Raw genomic sequence first — 13,888 nt, 5'->3', positions numbered from 1 at the left:
TTAATTATTAATGGCCTATCATGCAGCTAGGTCGACCAATTAAAATACATGGTTTCAAATAAAAAGATAAACAGCAATTAAAACAACTGATAATTATCATTAATTTTGAATATCATAAATTCAATTTCGGAAGCATTCCAGCGGCCAATTCCACCTGAAACCCCGATTTATCTCAAATAATTTCGGAGTCTGTTTATTTAAATTTGTTTTCAACTACAACTCTTCTACGCATTTTTTCAACAACAAAGAAAAGAGGAAGACTCAAGCTTGCGTCTCTGCTAGTGTCTTCTCCCTCAAAGAGTCCAACAATGGAGCCTGTTGAACAAAGTCATCCGCATAGCAAGGCTTCTGTTACTTCCCAAGTGGCTTCTTATAGCCTCATCAACAAGCAATCTCATGCTCAAGCTCATCTCACTCATGATCTAACTCAACCAAACGAGCCTGGAAATTCTTTGATAACCAGTGTGTCTGCGGGCGCAGAGCTTTCGGATGATGAGTCAAATAGCTTCAATAACAATCTGAAAAATGAGGAAGATGAGTTTTTCGATTCGTTCCCGCCCGGTTATCGGTTCAACCCTCTCGATGAGGAACTTGTTGTGCATTATCTGAAGAAGAAGGTCTTGGATCAGCCCTTGCCTCCCAACCGGATCATTGAAGTTAACCTATACCGCCACAATCCGGAATTTCTTGCTGGTACGTACATGTCAATAAAGGAAAATTGTGCATTACTAATTTTTGTATCAATATCCCTAGGGTTATGTTCTTATTCTTCATTAGATTTTCATAATGATCTAACGTTGTGTGGATGTTTTTCTCATGTAGAATTGTTGTGTTTAGGGTTTAGTTTCATATGTGCATCTCACAGAAATATATATATATATAATGAAATAGTGCCATGCAGCAGAGATTAATACACTAATTAATGAAGTTTGTATAATGTATGCATTATCATCACTAAGATTAAAGCTGCGTTTTAACATGTTCTTTTGCTATGTGTTTAGATATTTTTCACAGGATAGATGATGAGAAGTACCTATAATATTGTAATGCTCTCTCTTTTTTTATGTTAATTAACAGAAAAATATAGGAAATATGGAGAAGCTGAATGGTACTTTTTTACTCCGAGGGACCGGAAGTATAAAAATGGTAGTCGGCCGAAGAGAGCAGCTGGTAGTGGATACTGGAAGGCCACTGGAGCTGACAAAGCAGTTAGGTCTAATGGTGCTCTTGTTGGATTCAGAAAGGCTCTTGTGTTTTACAGAGGGAAACCTCCAAAGGGTGACAAGACCAACTGGATCATGCATGAGTTTCGAGTCAAGGATTCTCCCGTTCGAAGAAAAAGGGGGGAGAATGACATGAGGGTACGTATGCATATCCTCCTTCAATATAATTGATAATGAAAATCTAACCATGTATCCCACATCATGCTTACAAAAACAAGTTTTGTTGTTTGCAGTTGGATAATTGGGTACTCTGTAGAATTTATAAGAAAGTTGATAAGAACAGCAAAAGATGTGAAACTCGAAATCATGTCGAGGATCCTCTATCCCCGCAGCCCCAGATTATAAATGGGGAAGGCATGGAGATGGAGATGGAGATGGAGATGAGCACCATTTTTGATCCTATGGTGGAGTATGACAACAAATACTCAATCATGCAAAATGTTTATGGTGTCTCACATAATGGCATGGTTCATAGCCAACTGCAAGCAGTCCGCATGAATGAAGTGCCCAGTTATCCAAATATTGGGCACCCACAAGCAATTGGTGCTAGAGCTTCATCCATGCCACTGTTGCCTGACAGTCTGCTCGAGTCTAGGTACATTGATGAATCAACTATCCATCCAGACGACTTGTACAACTTGAAGGCATTTGAAAGAAGTCTCTACGATACTTACCAAAGGCAATTCCCACCTGTAGAGAATTTTTATCCCTATCTGGAGTAGCTTCCGTGGTTGATCGGTGGCATTGACTAACTTTCGTTGATGCTAGGGTTTAGGATTTGGTTACGTGGTACATCTTTATAATCTTTTTCTTAATAGTTTTCTCAACTATCCAAACAAAGTTATATTATTTGAGAATTATAATTTTGCCATGTACGTGTACATGGCAGTTGGATTTTCTTTTATAATGAGGCCTTTCATTGGTTGCTCTTAATTTACAATTATATGAAAATTTATGAAAGCCTATTGATGTAGGCTTTTTGTGATTAAATAAATCATGCAGTATTTTTTTTTTCCTTCTAAATTGTTGATGTGACTTGGAGCTCAGCATTTTTTTTTTCTCTTTTCAAAATCATATGGAAACAAACTAAATCTATGTTCTTCATTCGGCATGTTTTTACCTCAAACTTCCACATATACATAACTATCCAAGGTCACAAAAAAGTTGAAAGCCACAAAAAATTCAAGGTCAAATAAGAAAAGAGAGCCATTTGATGAAGATTAACCACTTCACTTAATGAGGTACCACACTTGTTGCATAAACGTCAAGCACATTCAAACAAAGAAAAATAAAGCAAAGAATCTGAATCTCTAAGAGCAAGTGCAACGCTACAGCCCTGTCATGGCAACAGGCCCACAGAGCCCAATTTCACCTCCAGCGCAGAAAGGCATCTCGGCAAGTCATGGGACTCGCCAGCCCGGGCAAGCTCACAGGCAAAAATGGACTAGGCTGTTGTCCGCATGTTGCTAGCTTAAAAAAAAAACTGAAAAAAATATCAAAAAATTATGGAAATTTTTTCTATAAATACCTACAAATATTATTCACTTTCCACACCAAATCTTCATACAAATTCATCTCCTTCCAATATTTTTCACTTTTCATACCAAATTTTCTACTACAAAATTTCATTTGAAAATTTTAATTTAATAAATATGGACAGGTGGCAACCGAAAATCTTATCTGAAAATTTTATTTGAAAATTTTATCCCAAAATGTTATCTGAAATTTTAGGTGAGAATTTTATAATAAATAGTTAAGTATAAAAAAAATAGAAAATAAAGTAAAATAAATAGTATTTGCCCTTGTCCTTGCCCTTGCCCTTTGGGGTGGAACCAAAAAAAGTAAAGCTGACACTATTCAATAAATAGTGTCAAATCTTACCTTACCTTTGCCTTTTGAGGTGGAGGTGCTCTAAGAGATATTAAAATTAAGCTGTCAGGAAAAAACTGAAAAGAAGAGATGGCATGCAGCTGCCTCTAGGGAACTAGGTGCGTAGAGATGCAGCATGTGATTCCCTAAACACTATTGAGTTTTGTAGTTTGCAAAAATTATAAATTTAAAAAAAAAAAAGAAAAAAAATAGTCTTGTTCCCTTTATGGCAGTTTGCAGAGATGCAGGTGCAGCATGTGATTCCCTAATTACTATTGAGTTTGTAGGGTAGGTGAAGAATTAAAAGAGGAAAAAAGTAAAAAAGTAAAAAAAATAAAATAAAGTCACACACTCTCTCCATAATACAGAAAGCCATATTCACAACATCATCGATCAGTTTTCATCAAGAACTTAGAACTCTCTACCTCTTTGGTGATTTTTTTGGCCATAAAACTAGAAAGAAAATCGCACCTCAAGTCAAGCTGCTATAAACTCCAAACAAAACCCAAGAATCAGGTAACAAATTCATTCAAGTTAAATATTGCAATGCATGCGTTTTTCTTTAATTTTTACGTACTTTATCGTAATATTTATTACCAATTTGTTTCCTGGGTATCAATTTCAGTGAGCTAGAAGAGATTTGAGAGAGAATCATCATATTTGGAGGAGTGATTATGTTAATAATGTGTAAGGGATTTGCTCTTATGTATGCAACCAAGAATCTCCAACTTCCGTTCATACAAGTATACTGTTACTTATGGCTATGGACTCACAAGCATTTTGAAATGGGCGGTTTCGGAAAAGAGGTCTTATGTTTGAAACTTTAAAAGAATGTTGATTATTTTGTTTTCTGGTTTTTAGGAATAATAAATGATTTTTTCTATACTAATTTTTTTAGGGAATATTTGGTTTAATTGTAGTTCATCGCTACCTTTTTTCAGCTCTTGATTAGGATCTGCAAATTAAATCTTATCATATCACAAGATTAAGACCAGATGGGAATAAAATTGGTGACGATTGGTTTACTCTATCATAGCTGTAAATGAGTGTTTTTTTGGTTGAATAGCTGTAAACAAATGTACGAAATGTCAATCAAACAAACCCAAATTTTAGTATATGATGAAGTAGAATAACAACATATATATATATATTTACATCCAATAGTGAGCAGCCACAATTCTCTTGGACCTCTGTAGACCAAGAGATCAGGACTGTATATATATAGACAATATAATCAGTATATAGTCAATATATAGATAATACGATGGCTATACAGTAACAATATTTGGGTTATATTTTGTAAGTATTGTAACAGTTTCATTATAACTGTCAGGGTAGACTCTCGTCGATTGAGTTACGCACTTTGAAGCGTGAATTTCAAACCACAAAGGATGAATTGACAAAGGTAGCCAGTTCAAATCGAGCGCTTAGAAAGAGAGTGCATGACTTGGAAGAGATGGTATAGAAGGAGTCTTTGAAACATGAGAAGGAGTGTCAAAAAAATAAAAATGTGTGTGGAGGATTTTAGCAAGACCCTCGCTTCAATGGAACACTATTTTAAGCTAGAGATAGAGGAGTTGAAAAAATGAAATGGTGGGTTGAATGAATATGATGAAGGACATGAAGAAGTGGGTAGTCCTCATATTAATGAAGGAGGCGATAATGACATGTCGCCTATACATGAATATATTACTCCGACTACAGAATCGGTAGAAATGGAAGCACAAGTCCCTGGTGATGGAGCCGAAGTCTTCGCAACCATGCATGTCCAAGAGGCAGAAATGGGCACTTCAGTTCCTAACAAACAAGTGCAGCAAGAAGCTGAGAAGCTTAGTACTCTGGAAGATGTGGATGGGTGCGGAGTAATATGCAAAAAACTGTTATCTTTGTTAGAGGATTGGAAAAAGAGGGACATTAAGACATTGGGAGGTCAGATGAATCCTCATATCATAACCAATGTTACTGTGGCTGGTGATGAAGCGATTAAGGAAGGTAGTGCCACTGTTGAAAAACAAGATGTTGAAGGTAAAGGGTGCAGAAAGAAGCGGCTGGCCACTACATTGTTGAGTCCATTTGCCGATCCCTCTAGGAAAAAAAGGACGATTACTATTTCAGATGCGGACGCAACCCCGCCATGTTTTGATCCAACAAAACCCGTGCCCATTGATGATGTCAAGGCAGTAATAGAGTTTTGCACCTCTTGGAAAACCAATTTAAGTTTAGGATTTCTAACCTTGGAAATCCAATAATCATGATGTTGTAGTATGTAGTGATCTACAATAAGAATATATAGCTACCTTTAATAGACATGTCTGTGTTTGTACTATGTTTGTCATATTATACAATGTTCCAATTATTGAATGATTACAAAATTGACCATTGGAAGTTTGGCTATTGTAGTGCGAAGGTGCAGCTCGAAGCATGTTCAGTTAGCCTAGACTTTTTTTTACAAACCTAAAGATGATACAGAATGGATTAGCTCCAGGGTAAGAATTTGAATCCAGCTTCATTAGGATAATTCAATTCTTTTCTCACATTCACTATGTGTACATTTGTATTAAATTGTGGTGGTATTATTTACTTGAACTTTTAGCACCTTGACATGGTGATGTTTCTAATATGAAAAAGACATTTCTCATCATTTGGTGTTTGGAACCGACTGGACAACTGCAGATTATTGTTTGCAGGTAAAATGTGAACATGTTAAATTCACTGCTTCGGTTGCATTGGTTCGTCATTATGTAATGTGCCTTAAAAATTGTTTGAAGCAATTTTTAGTGCCGGTAAGACCGCCTGCAAAGAAACGAGTATATAAGAAAGCAGCTGCTCCAAATACGGTTGACCTTCTACCTAGCTACCTAAAAAAGATACATCACTTTGTGCACGGTATATGGCAACATGGGTATGCACAACCATGGAGCAAAGTCCAGAAGGTGTATGTCTCGTATAATCTTCGCGGGTGCCATTGAGCGGCAGTAGAAATCGACTTTGTGAGACAAACTGTGACTGTGTATGACTCCTATATTGCTTTTACCTCAAATTCCAAGCTGGTCAAATATCTTGAGCCTATTAGCGATACTCTGGCATGGGTGCTATACGATATACACTTTCATGACGTTTCTGAGGTTGAAGAGGTGAAGCAAAAGGGGATGAAGATGTCCAAGTTTAAGCCATTCACAATTTGCAGCATTGGAGATGTGCCGCAACAATGTTCTATGTTAATTTAGTAGAGTTTATCGATATTGTAAATAAGTGCAGCTCTAATTTCTGAACTTATTTGCCTGACACCACCTCTTGCGGAATCATGACAGTCAAATTCATCGAGTATCTCAGTGCCGGCATTTCTTTGGATATAGTTGACCCATCCAAGATTACCTATTACCAACTGAAGCTTGCAACAGAGGCTTTCAGGGGGGAGGCGTATATATGAGGTAAATGTGATAATGTTTCTCCATTGAATTCAGTCTTCACTTATCACTTGGGAATTAAGTATGAATTTAATTATTTCAGTTTTTCCTTTATATGAATATGCAGACAAGGAAGCTCTAATGGAGCTACTTTATATGGTGATCCATCCAGTTGATAGAGCTATTTGCTTTAGTTATTCTGTGTAGCAATGTGAAATCATTTACAGGGTCTGCGGCCATGTTATACGTGGTGATAGGTAATATTGTATAGTCGGTGGCAATGGCTAATTGCCTTACATGGCACATAAACTGTATCTATTTTGTAGACATGGCAGATAAACTGTATCCATTTTATAGACATGGCAGATAAATTGTCTCATTTTGGAGTAGGAATATGCATAAATTTTTATTTTGTGGAATGAAATTGGGTAGTATGTCTAATCGATACCACTGGGGATGTACTTCTGATTCGGTTTTCAAATTATGCTTTTGTTTTGGAGTTGCCGTCGTCGTTAGCATACTTATTGTTTACATTGTTTAGTTGAACTATTTCATACAGCTCGATATATAAACAGATCTATACTTTCTCTTTATGAAGGTATAACAGTGGCCCATCGTTGTTATGCAATATATAGACAATATAGGGTTACAATGACAGAATAAACAAACAAGTGGCGCACTTATGAGTACCAGCAGATGCAAAATACATACAATAGGGTGGCAATATTAGGTCAATATATATACAATATGCAGACATCCATTTCAGACTACCTTCAATTTAGACATTCAAAATAAATCGCCACCCAACCCTAACAATACTATCTCGCGAAGGGAAAACAAAGGCAACACATTCACATCGCATCACCAACCACAACATGAAGCGAACCAGCACTTACCCTTACCCAGCTGCACAAACCTGCCAAATGCAAATTGTTAGAGGTCCATCAAAAGATCCATGTCTTTGGTCTTCATCCACGCTGCATGCATGAGGCTATGGTGAGCCATTCCCTATCCACCCATATTTAGCACCTGCCAGACACCAACTACATCAATTTTGCTCCAATTGTAGTCTGGTGAGACGATCGAAGCATAATCTCAGAACATCTCGAAGCTGTTGTTGAAACATTTTACCATTTCATGGTTATATTCTTTAGATTTTGTGAATTGTTGGCTTCCAATTTTAACTTGAGGGATTCTTAACTCTTTACTCCGACTTATTGCTTTTAGAGTTTGCTTCAAGTCTCCAGCATATGCTTTGTTCAACTTGTTGGCCAAGTTTCCCACCACTTGGCCATGAATATCACACTTGCTCTCCCACCAATCTATTGCCTTAGACAAATATTGGAGGTCATGCTTCGTGACAGAGATTTTGTCAAGCGGATCATTGCTCTCAGCCTCACTTCCAGATGAAGTGGGATTGTGATTTGGAGTTAGAGGTGGAGATGGGAACGGCGCATGCCACGGCTGGTCTCCCGGGTGGGATTGTGATTTGGAGTTAGAGGTGGAGATGGGAACGGCACATGCCACGGCTGGTCTCCCGGGTAACTGATATGGTCGTTTGGTGGCGTACGTTCGACATCTTTAATTATTGGTGGGGACAATTCACAACTCCAGTCTGCAAAAAATAAAACGTTAGATTAAGTATGCACTTTTTACTTATCAAAACTTGTAAACAACAATATGGTCAGCTTTGCTGGAGAATGTTTGCCTTTGAGTAAGCTAAGAATAATTACCTTTCCCAGACCTCACGTTAAGAAGATGCCTATGCTTCTGTTATATATAGCAACTTGTCTAATTTATATTCTATTGAAAGAGTTAGTTAGATCTCTATAGTAAAGGAAATTGGGTATGTAGTTGGTACATTAATTTGATGGGATTGCACTGCACACCATTTACTCATTGGTTGTAAGTTAGAGCATTAGAATAACAGCAATAAAATTGGATTGCAAAGAAAATAACAAAACCTTAATGGGAAATTGGAAATTGTGGATTTGAGGCAAAAAATGATGTAACTAAGCAATTTTTGAAATTTTGAAAAAAAATACAAAACGAAATTGCAAAATTGGAAAATTGAAAAAATACCTTATTAGGAAATTGCCAAATTTCGAATTTACACAAATTAGACAAAGATTGAAAATGAAAAAATATAAAGAACAACAAAAATATGGAAATTCCAAATGACATAAAGGAAAACAACAAAATAGTAGAATACAAAATGAAGAGCGAAGCAATGTATAAGGCAATAAAAACATTATATGCCCGAAAAACACATACAAAGCACTGCAAATAAAATTAGAAATTTGAGAAAATACGAATATTACCACATAAAAAATTGGAACATAGAAAAAAGGAAATTAGGCAAATACAAAATAGGAAAATTGGAAACCAATTGAAATAGCAAAATTACCGTACTAGAAAAATTGAAAAAGTTGGTAAATTTTTCAAATTAGGCAAATTCTTTAAATACAAAAATGGGAAAACTAAAAAATTGGGAAATTCCAAATTACAAATATTGGAAAATAGTCATGCAGGCAATTGACTCCCGCCAATGAATCCTACCAATTACTCCTCCCAATCCCTCCCGCCAATTACTCACTCATTTACTCTAGCTCATTAATACCTCCCTATATTAAACTTCAACTCAGCTGCATGAAGGGAAAACTTCCATCACATTAACTCTAGCTTGCAGCCATTACCTTCCCAACTTATTTCACTCACATCACATTAAGTCCCAGTTTTCCCCAATTAAGTCCCACACCAACCCACAATAAATACCCAAAACCATGCACTCTAACCTCACACCAAACCCAACACTTTGAATTATTGAAGGAGGGGAGACTGAAACACTAGTCAAGTCAACAAATTCACTAACTGCAGACTTGGTCCATGGTCTGCAGCAATGTCGAGGCAATACCATGTTTTGGAAAAATATCCATGCAGACGTAGCTTCAAAATTTTTGGAGGGCCAAGCTAGGTGGGGTGTCACAAAAAAGCGCACAATTCATTCTCGTTATCATGCCCGGATGCATCTCCTATATATAAAGGGTATGAAAGTAAAAATTGAAAATGCCCCTACCACTGTAGTATGGTATTCAAGGAATCTGATGAAATGGCATAGTTAAAGCAAAAACAAGTGGAAACCGGATTTGAAATATTTCGCAAGTTTGCAAAAATAGTGGATCTAAAACGAAACTGGGACAACATCACTATGGGCGTGATCATGAATTTCATGGGTCGCGGTCACCGCAATTGAAGAGTATGCAACTCTGAATGTGTCAACAGCAGGAAATTTTTAACTTGTAATATGACTTTGGAGCCTGTAAAATGGAACTGAGGTGGCCTCTTATTGTATTATGTAAGTTTCGAAATTGAATTTGATGGAATTATGATGCCTCTTTTGGTATTTGTGCGTATACAGTTTGCTTTATCCCTGTCTAGTTCAAACAATTACAGCGGTAATAACTCCACAATACACATGTGTATAATGGCAATACAATACAGTAGCAATAGGATCCTATTGCAGTAGGTACTGCATCAGACTCTACCATTTGATTGACTTATACAACCCTTAAAAGACATATGAGCTACATTACATACCTTCAATATGGAGTTTATATATACAATTCATGCCATGCACCACCATCACATCCCTCCTAAATTACAAAAAATGACACCACAAAACCTTATGCTCCTTCCTCTTTCAACCCCTAAATTATCCATCGGTTGCCCAATACTAGATGGCTACTTGGGCGGTGGGATACCCTGCAACTCCATAACAGAATTGGTAGGGGAGAGCGGTTTCAGGAAGACGCAACTTTATTTCCAACTAATGGTAAGAGCTCAACTCCCACCCTCACATGGCGGACTAGGGGGCTCCTACTCCTACATATTCACATAAGTTAGCTTCTCATTTCGTCGATTGCAACAAGTAGCCAACCTTTATCAGGCATCATACCCCAACTTAATACGGTTGGACCCATTGGAAGACATATGTTCAAGGTGTTCATGATACACAACAATTGATCAATGTCCTTCGAGACATAGAAGCATTTATTGCCATTGATCACACCCGGTTACCTGTGAAGCTCATTGTCATTAATTCCATTGCTGCATTGTTCCGATCATAGTATGAAAGAACACCCACATATTTGAAACGCCGGTCTAAAATATTTTTCAAGATATCCAGGACATTGAAGGCTTTAGCAAATAAATTTGGGGTGGCGGTGGTTGTGACCAACCAAGTGGTGGATTTTATTGGGCCAGATCATAGAATCAATGGGGGAAGGTTGGGAAACTTGGAGTGCTTACATACATCAAGAAGATGAGTGAGTCCAGCTTTGTGATTGGCTTGGGCACATTGCATCAATTCAAGGGTGTTCTTGGCAAGACAAGAGGAATCAGTTAGGGTTAACAGTCGTAATGCTCCTTCAGCAACTATATCCAGTCAAACACATAGGACACTTCACCTTGTATTTGCCTTACATTGCCTTACATTGCCTCATGCATCGTCTGAATTTGTAATCACAAAAGAAGGTGTAGTAGGAGTATCACGGTAACTACGTAATAATTGCGTTGTAAGACTTCAATGTTGGGGATCCATTTTGAGTTACATTATACGCCCTTTATTTCGTACTTACACAGTTTAACATCATTGCATTAGCAATTCCACTACAATAATAGTACAATATAATAGCAATCTCAAGGCAATAAAATTACAATATGATACTGATACTGTCAATATAATTAGGGAACACACCATGTTGTATAGCAATACAACCGAAATTATGCAAATTTAACATAATTCACAATCCATATAACACCAAACCCACCACAACTAAAAGTCAAATTGACAGTACCTAACAAACCAACACAAATCATATTGTCTAAGATACATTACGCAGTGGAAGATTGATTTTACAGGTGATTTTATTGTGGCCCGTGGAATTGCACCTTGTAATGGTGCCCTCTCCTTGCGAGGGAATCCTTAGCTTCTTCCATTTGCCTGGCATGACTTTTGCCATGGGAGGTAGCACAACTCGACTTCGGACATCTTCTAGAATAACCCACATTCCCTGAGGCTGTACCGGGTAGATGGTATCCGAATAAGCATCCAACTAGGTTTTTTGAGCGTAATACTGAGAAGCCTTGGAATATGCATTTAGTTTCAAGAAGCAACAAACTGCAACTACACGCTTGCAGGATAGCTGCTCAAGTTGAAACTTCCTACAACTACAATTGTTGTTCGTCAAATGTACGAGGCCGTCCATATCACCTTCTACAACATTATACTGTACATTATTTAGTTTAACAACTTTCATCATGCAACATCATCTAACCTATTCCTCAACTTATTCTCGTCAAAATTGGGGCACAATGTTGTTATGCATTTCAAAGTCAACTCACGACGTTCGGTGAACCATTTGATAAGGAGATTAATAATTTCCCCTATCAAATGAACCACTAGCAGCATCCTTGCAAACCTAATAAGGACTGAGTTTATTGACTCTGCAATATTTGTTGTCATTACATTGTAGCGTCATCCATCCATGTGAGCTCTAGACCACTTGTGTAACCATGCTTGTTCAAGATATTCAGCAACCTGTTCCTTTCCCTTGATCTTGCAAAAATGACGATCAAATTTAGCCATTGAATATGATTTCACAGCCTGCTCAAAGTGCATCAGCATTTTATCACGCTTTTTCAACTTGCAAGTGCGTTTCATATTCCTCTTCACATGATAAAAGCATATGCCATGTTTCGTTGTTGGAAAAACTTTGTTCCACACATTCTCTATGCTAACATTGCAATCAGAAATGATAATAAGATTGGGACACTCACCAATGGGAAAAACCAATGCCATGATGCATCCATCTCCAAATCCCCAATCCCAAAAGCAAGAGGATATATATTTTGATTACCATCGAATGCATTCACTATAAACATAACATCCTTGTACTTAGATTTTAAATGAGTGCCATCCACGGCTATCACTGGGCGCATGCGTCAACTGCCATAAAAAATATAAAATGATTGTTCTCATCAGTATGGATGTGTGTCTTTGTGCGGGGATTCATACGCTCCAATTCATAGCAATAGGCTGGAAGGATATAATATACCTCATCGTCTGATCCTCTAATGGACATTAGAGCTAACTCCCTCGCTTTCCAAGCTTTTGAATATGGTCAAACCAAAGTTGTGTTTCACATATCTTATTATGTCATGGGTGTGTATATTGTCCGAGAATCCTTCAACTTCCTTTTCAATGAAGTAGCTACAAGTGCTGCGGTTGCTTGACGATGGTTGTCATTTACCAATCTCAAATCACATTCATGGCCAGCTGTACACTTCACAATCATGAAGTTGTATTCTCCAATTCTCGATGCTTGAACCTGCCATGAGCATGGACGTTGACAACAAACCACAAGCAACCTCTTAGGGCAAGAGAATTGCACCTTAAATTCAAAATGGCCTCTCAATGCCGCCAACTATAACATGGTCAATAAGGCTCCCTTACTAGTGAAAATTCGCCCAACTTCAATTTTCGGATTCCAATCACTTCGCGAATACCCTGTGTCCAAATATGCTTCTCCATCACTTACATTGGCAGCATTGTACTGGTTATGTTCACCCATTTCAATCAAATAATGTTTACGAGTGGGCTCAGATTCTCCTCCTAAACGCATTATTGGCAATTGGGTTGATGTGTCCAAGCGGCCCAAAATAAGAGGGGGTAGAGTACACTGACACTTCATTTGTTTCAGTACCATTATCACCACCATGCATCTCCTCCACCTCGCTAAAATCAATCACGTCCATAAAATCTATCCCAACATCACCTCTCACATCAACGACATTTGTGTTATTCCGAGTTACTTCATTACTTTAAACAATGGCAACTGAAGAATGACCCATCTGACTACTATCTGTCATAATACGTATACTATCAACTACATCATTTGTTAGTCCTCTATCTTCTATACTCACGAGTAAGGGAGCTAGTTTTGAAGGAGTTACCTCACAATTGTACTTCATAAAAAATTTGACATCATCATCGTTCTCAATGTTTATGTGCTTCCACTCATTCGAGGCCACCAAAATTGAGAACTTTAAGCAAACCTAGTCTTTCCTGCTGTTTGTATTACCAATCTTCTGCACACGATCCAACAATTCAGCAAATGTGATGGTCCATGATACTATTAAGCCTTTTGAGTCACCCCATTCGTATTTGCACATTTTCTTTGAGGTTACCCATTTTCCATTGTAGTAAACCAGTATAACAATTGTCTCCATTTCTGACCATGACAAGACAACATTTCATTAACACATGTGAAGCCATAAGGATATCACTGCAATACAACCACAATAAATAGGCAATACAATTGCAATACA

The 13,888-nt window shown here is 37.5% G+C and overlaps 1 protein-coding gene across 1 annotated transcript; it reads left to right on the top strand.

Annotated features, from left to right (window-relative positions):
* LOC18780521 (NAC transcription factor 29) lies at nucleotides 243–1,945 on the top strand. The gene is made up of 3 exons (XM_007214424.2): nucleotides 243–693; nucleotides 1,078–1,361; nucleotides 1,457–1,945. The coding sequence occupies exons 1-3, from the start codon at nucleotides 309–311 to the stop codon at nucleotides 1,943–1,945; spliced, it is 1,158 nt and encodes a 385-aa protein (XP_007214486.1). The 5' UTR covers nucleotides 243–308.

The sequence above is a fragment of the Prunus persica genome, chromosome G4 (assembly GCF_000346465.2).
Source record: "Prunus persica cultivar Lovell chromosome G4, Prunus_persica_NCBIv2, whole genome shotgun sequence".
Lineage (NCBI taxonomy): Eukaryota > Viridiplantae > Streptophyta > Magnoliopsida > Rosales > Rosaceae > Prunus > Prunus persica.
The sequence above is the reverse complement of the archived record's forward strand: the minus strand, read 5'-3'. Positions and strand labels throughout refer to the sequence as shown.

What these genes read in the sequence shown, in the direction of transcription:
- LOC18780521 (XM_007214424.2), top strand. Translation starts at nt 309, where the DNA reads ATGGAGCCTGTTGAACAAAGTCATCCGCATAGCAAGGCTTCTGTTACT. An exon ending in CAATCCGGAATTTCTTGCTG is followed by an intron (nt 694 to 1,077) that starts GTACGTACATGT and finishes GTTAATTAACAG; the next exon opens with AAAAATATAGGAAATATGGA. An exon ending in GGGGGGAGAATGACATGAGG is followed by an intron (nt 1,362 to 1,456) that starts GTACGTATGCAT and finishes TGTTGTTTGCAG; the next exon opens with TTGGATAATTGGGTACTCTG.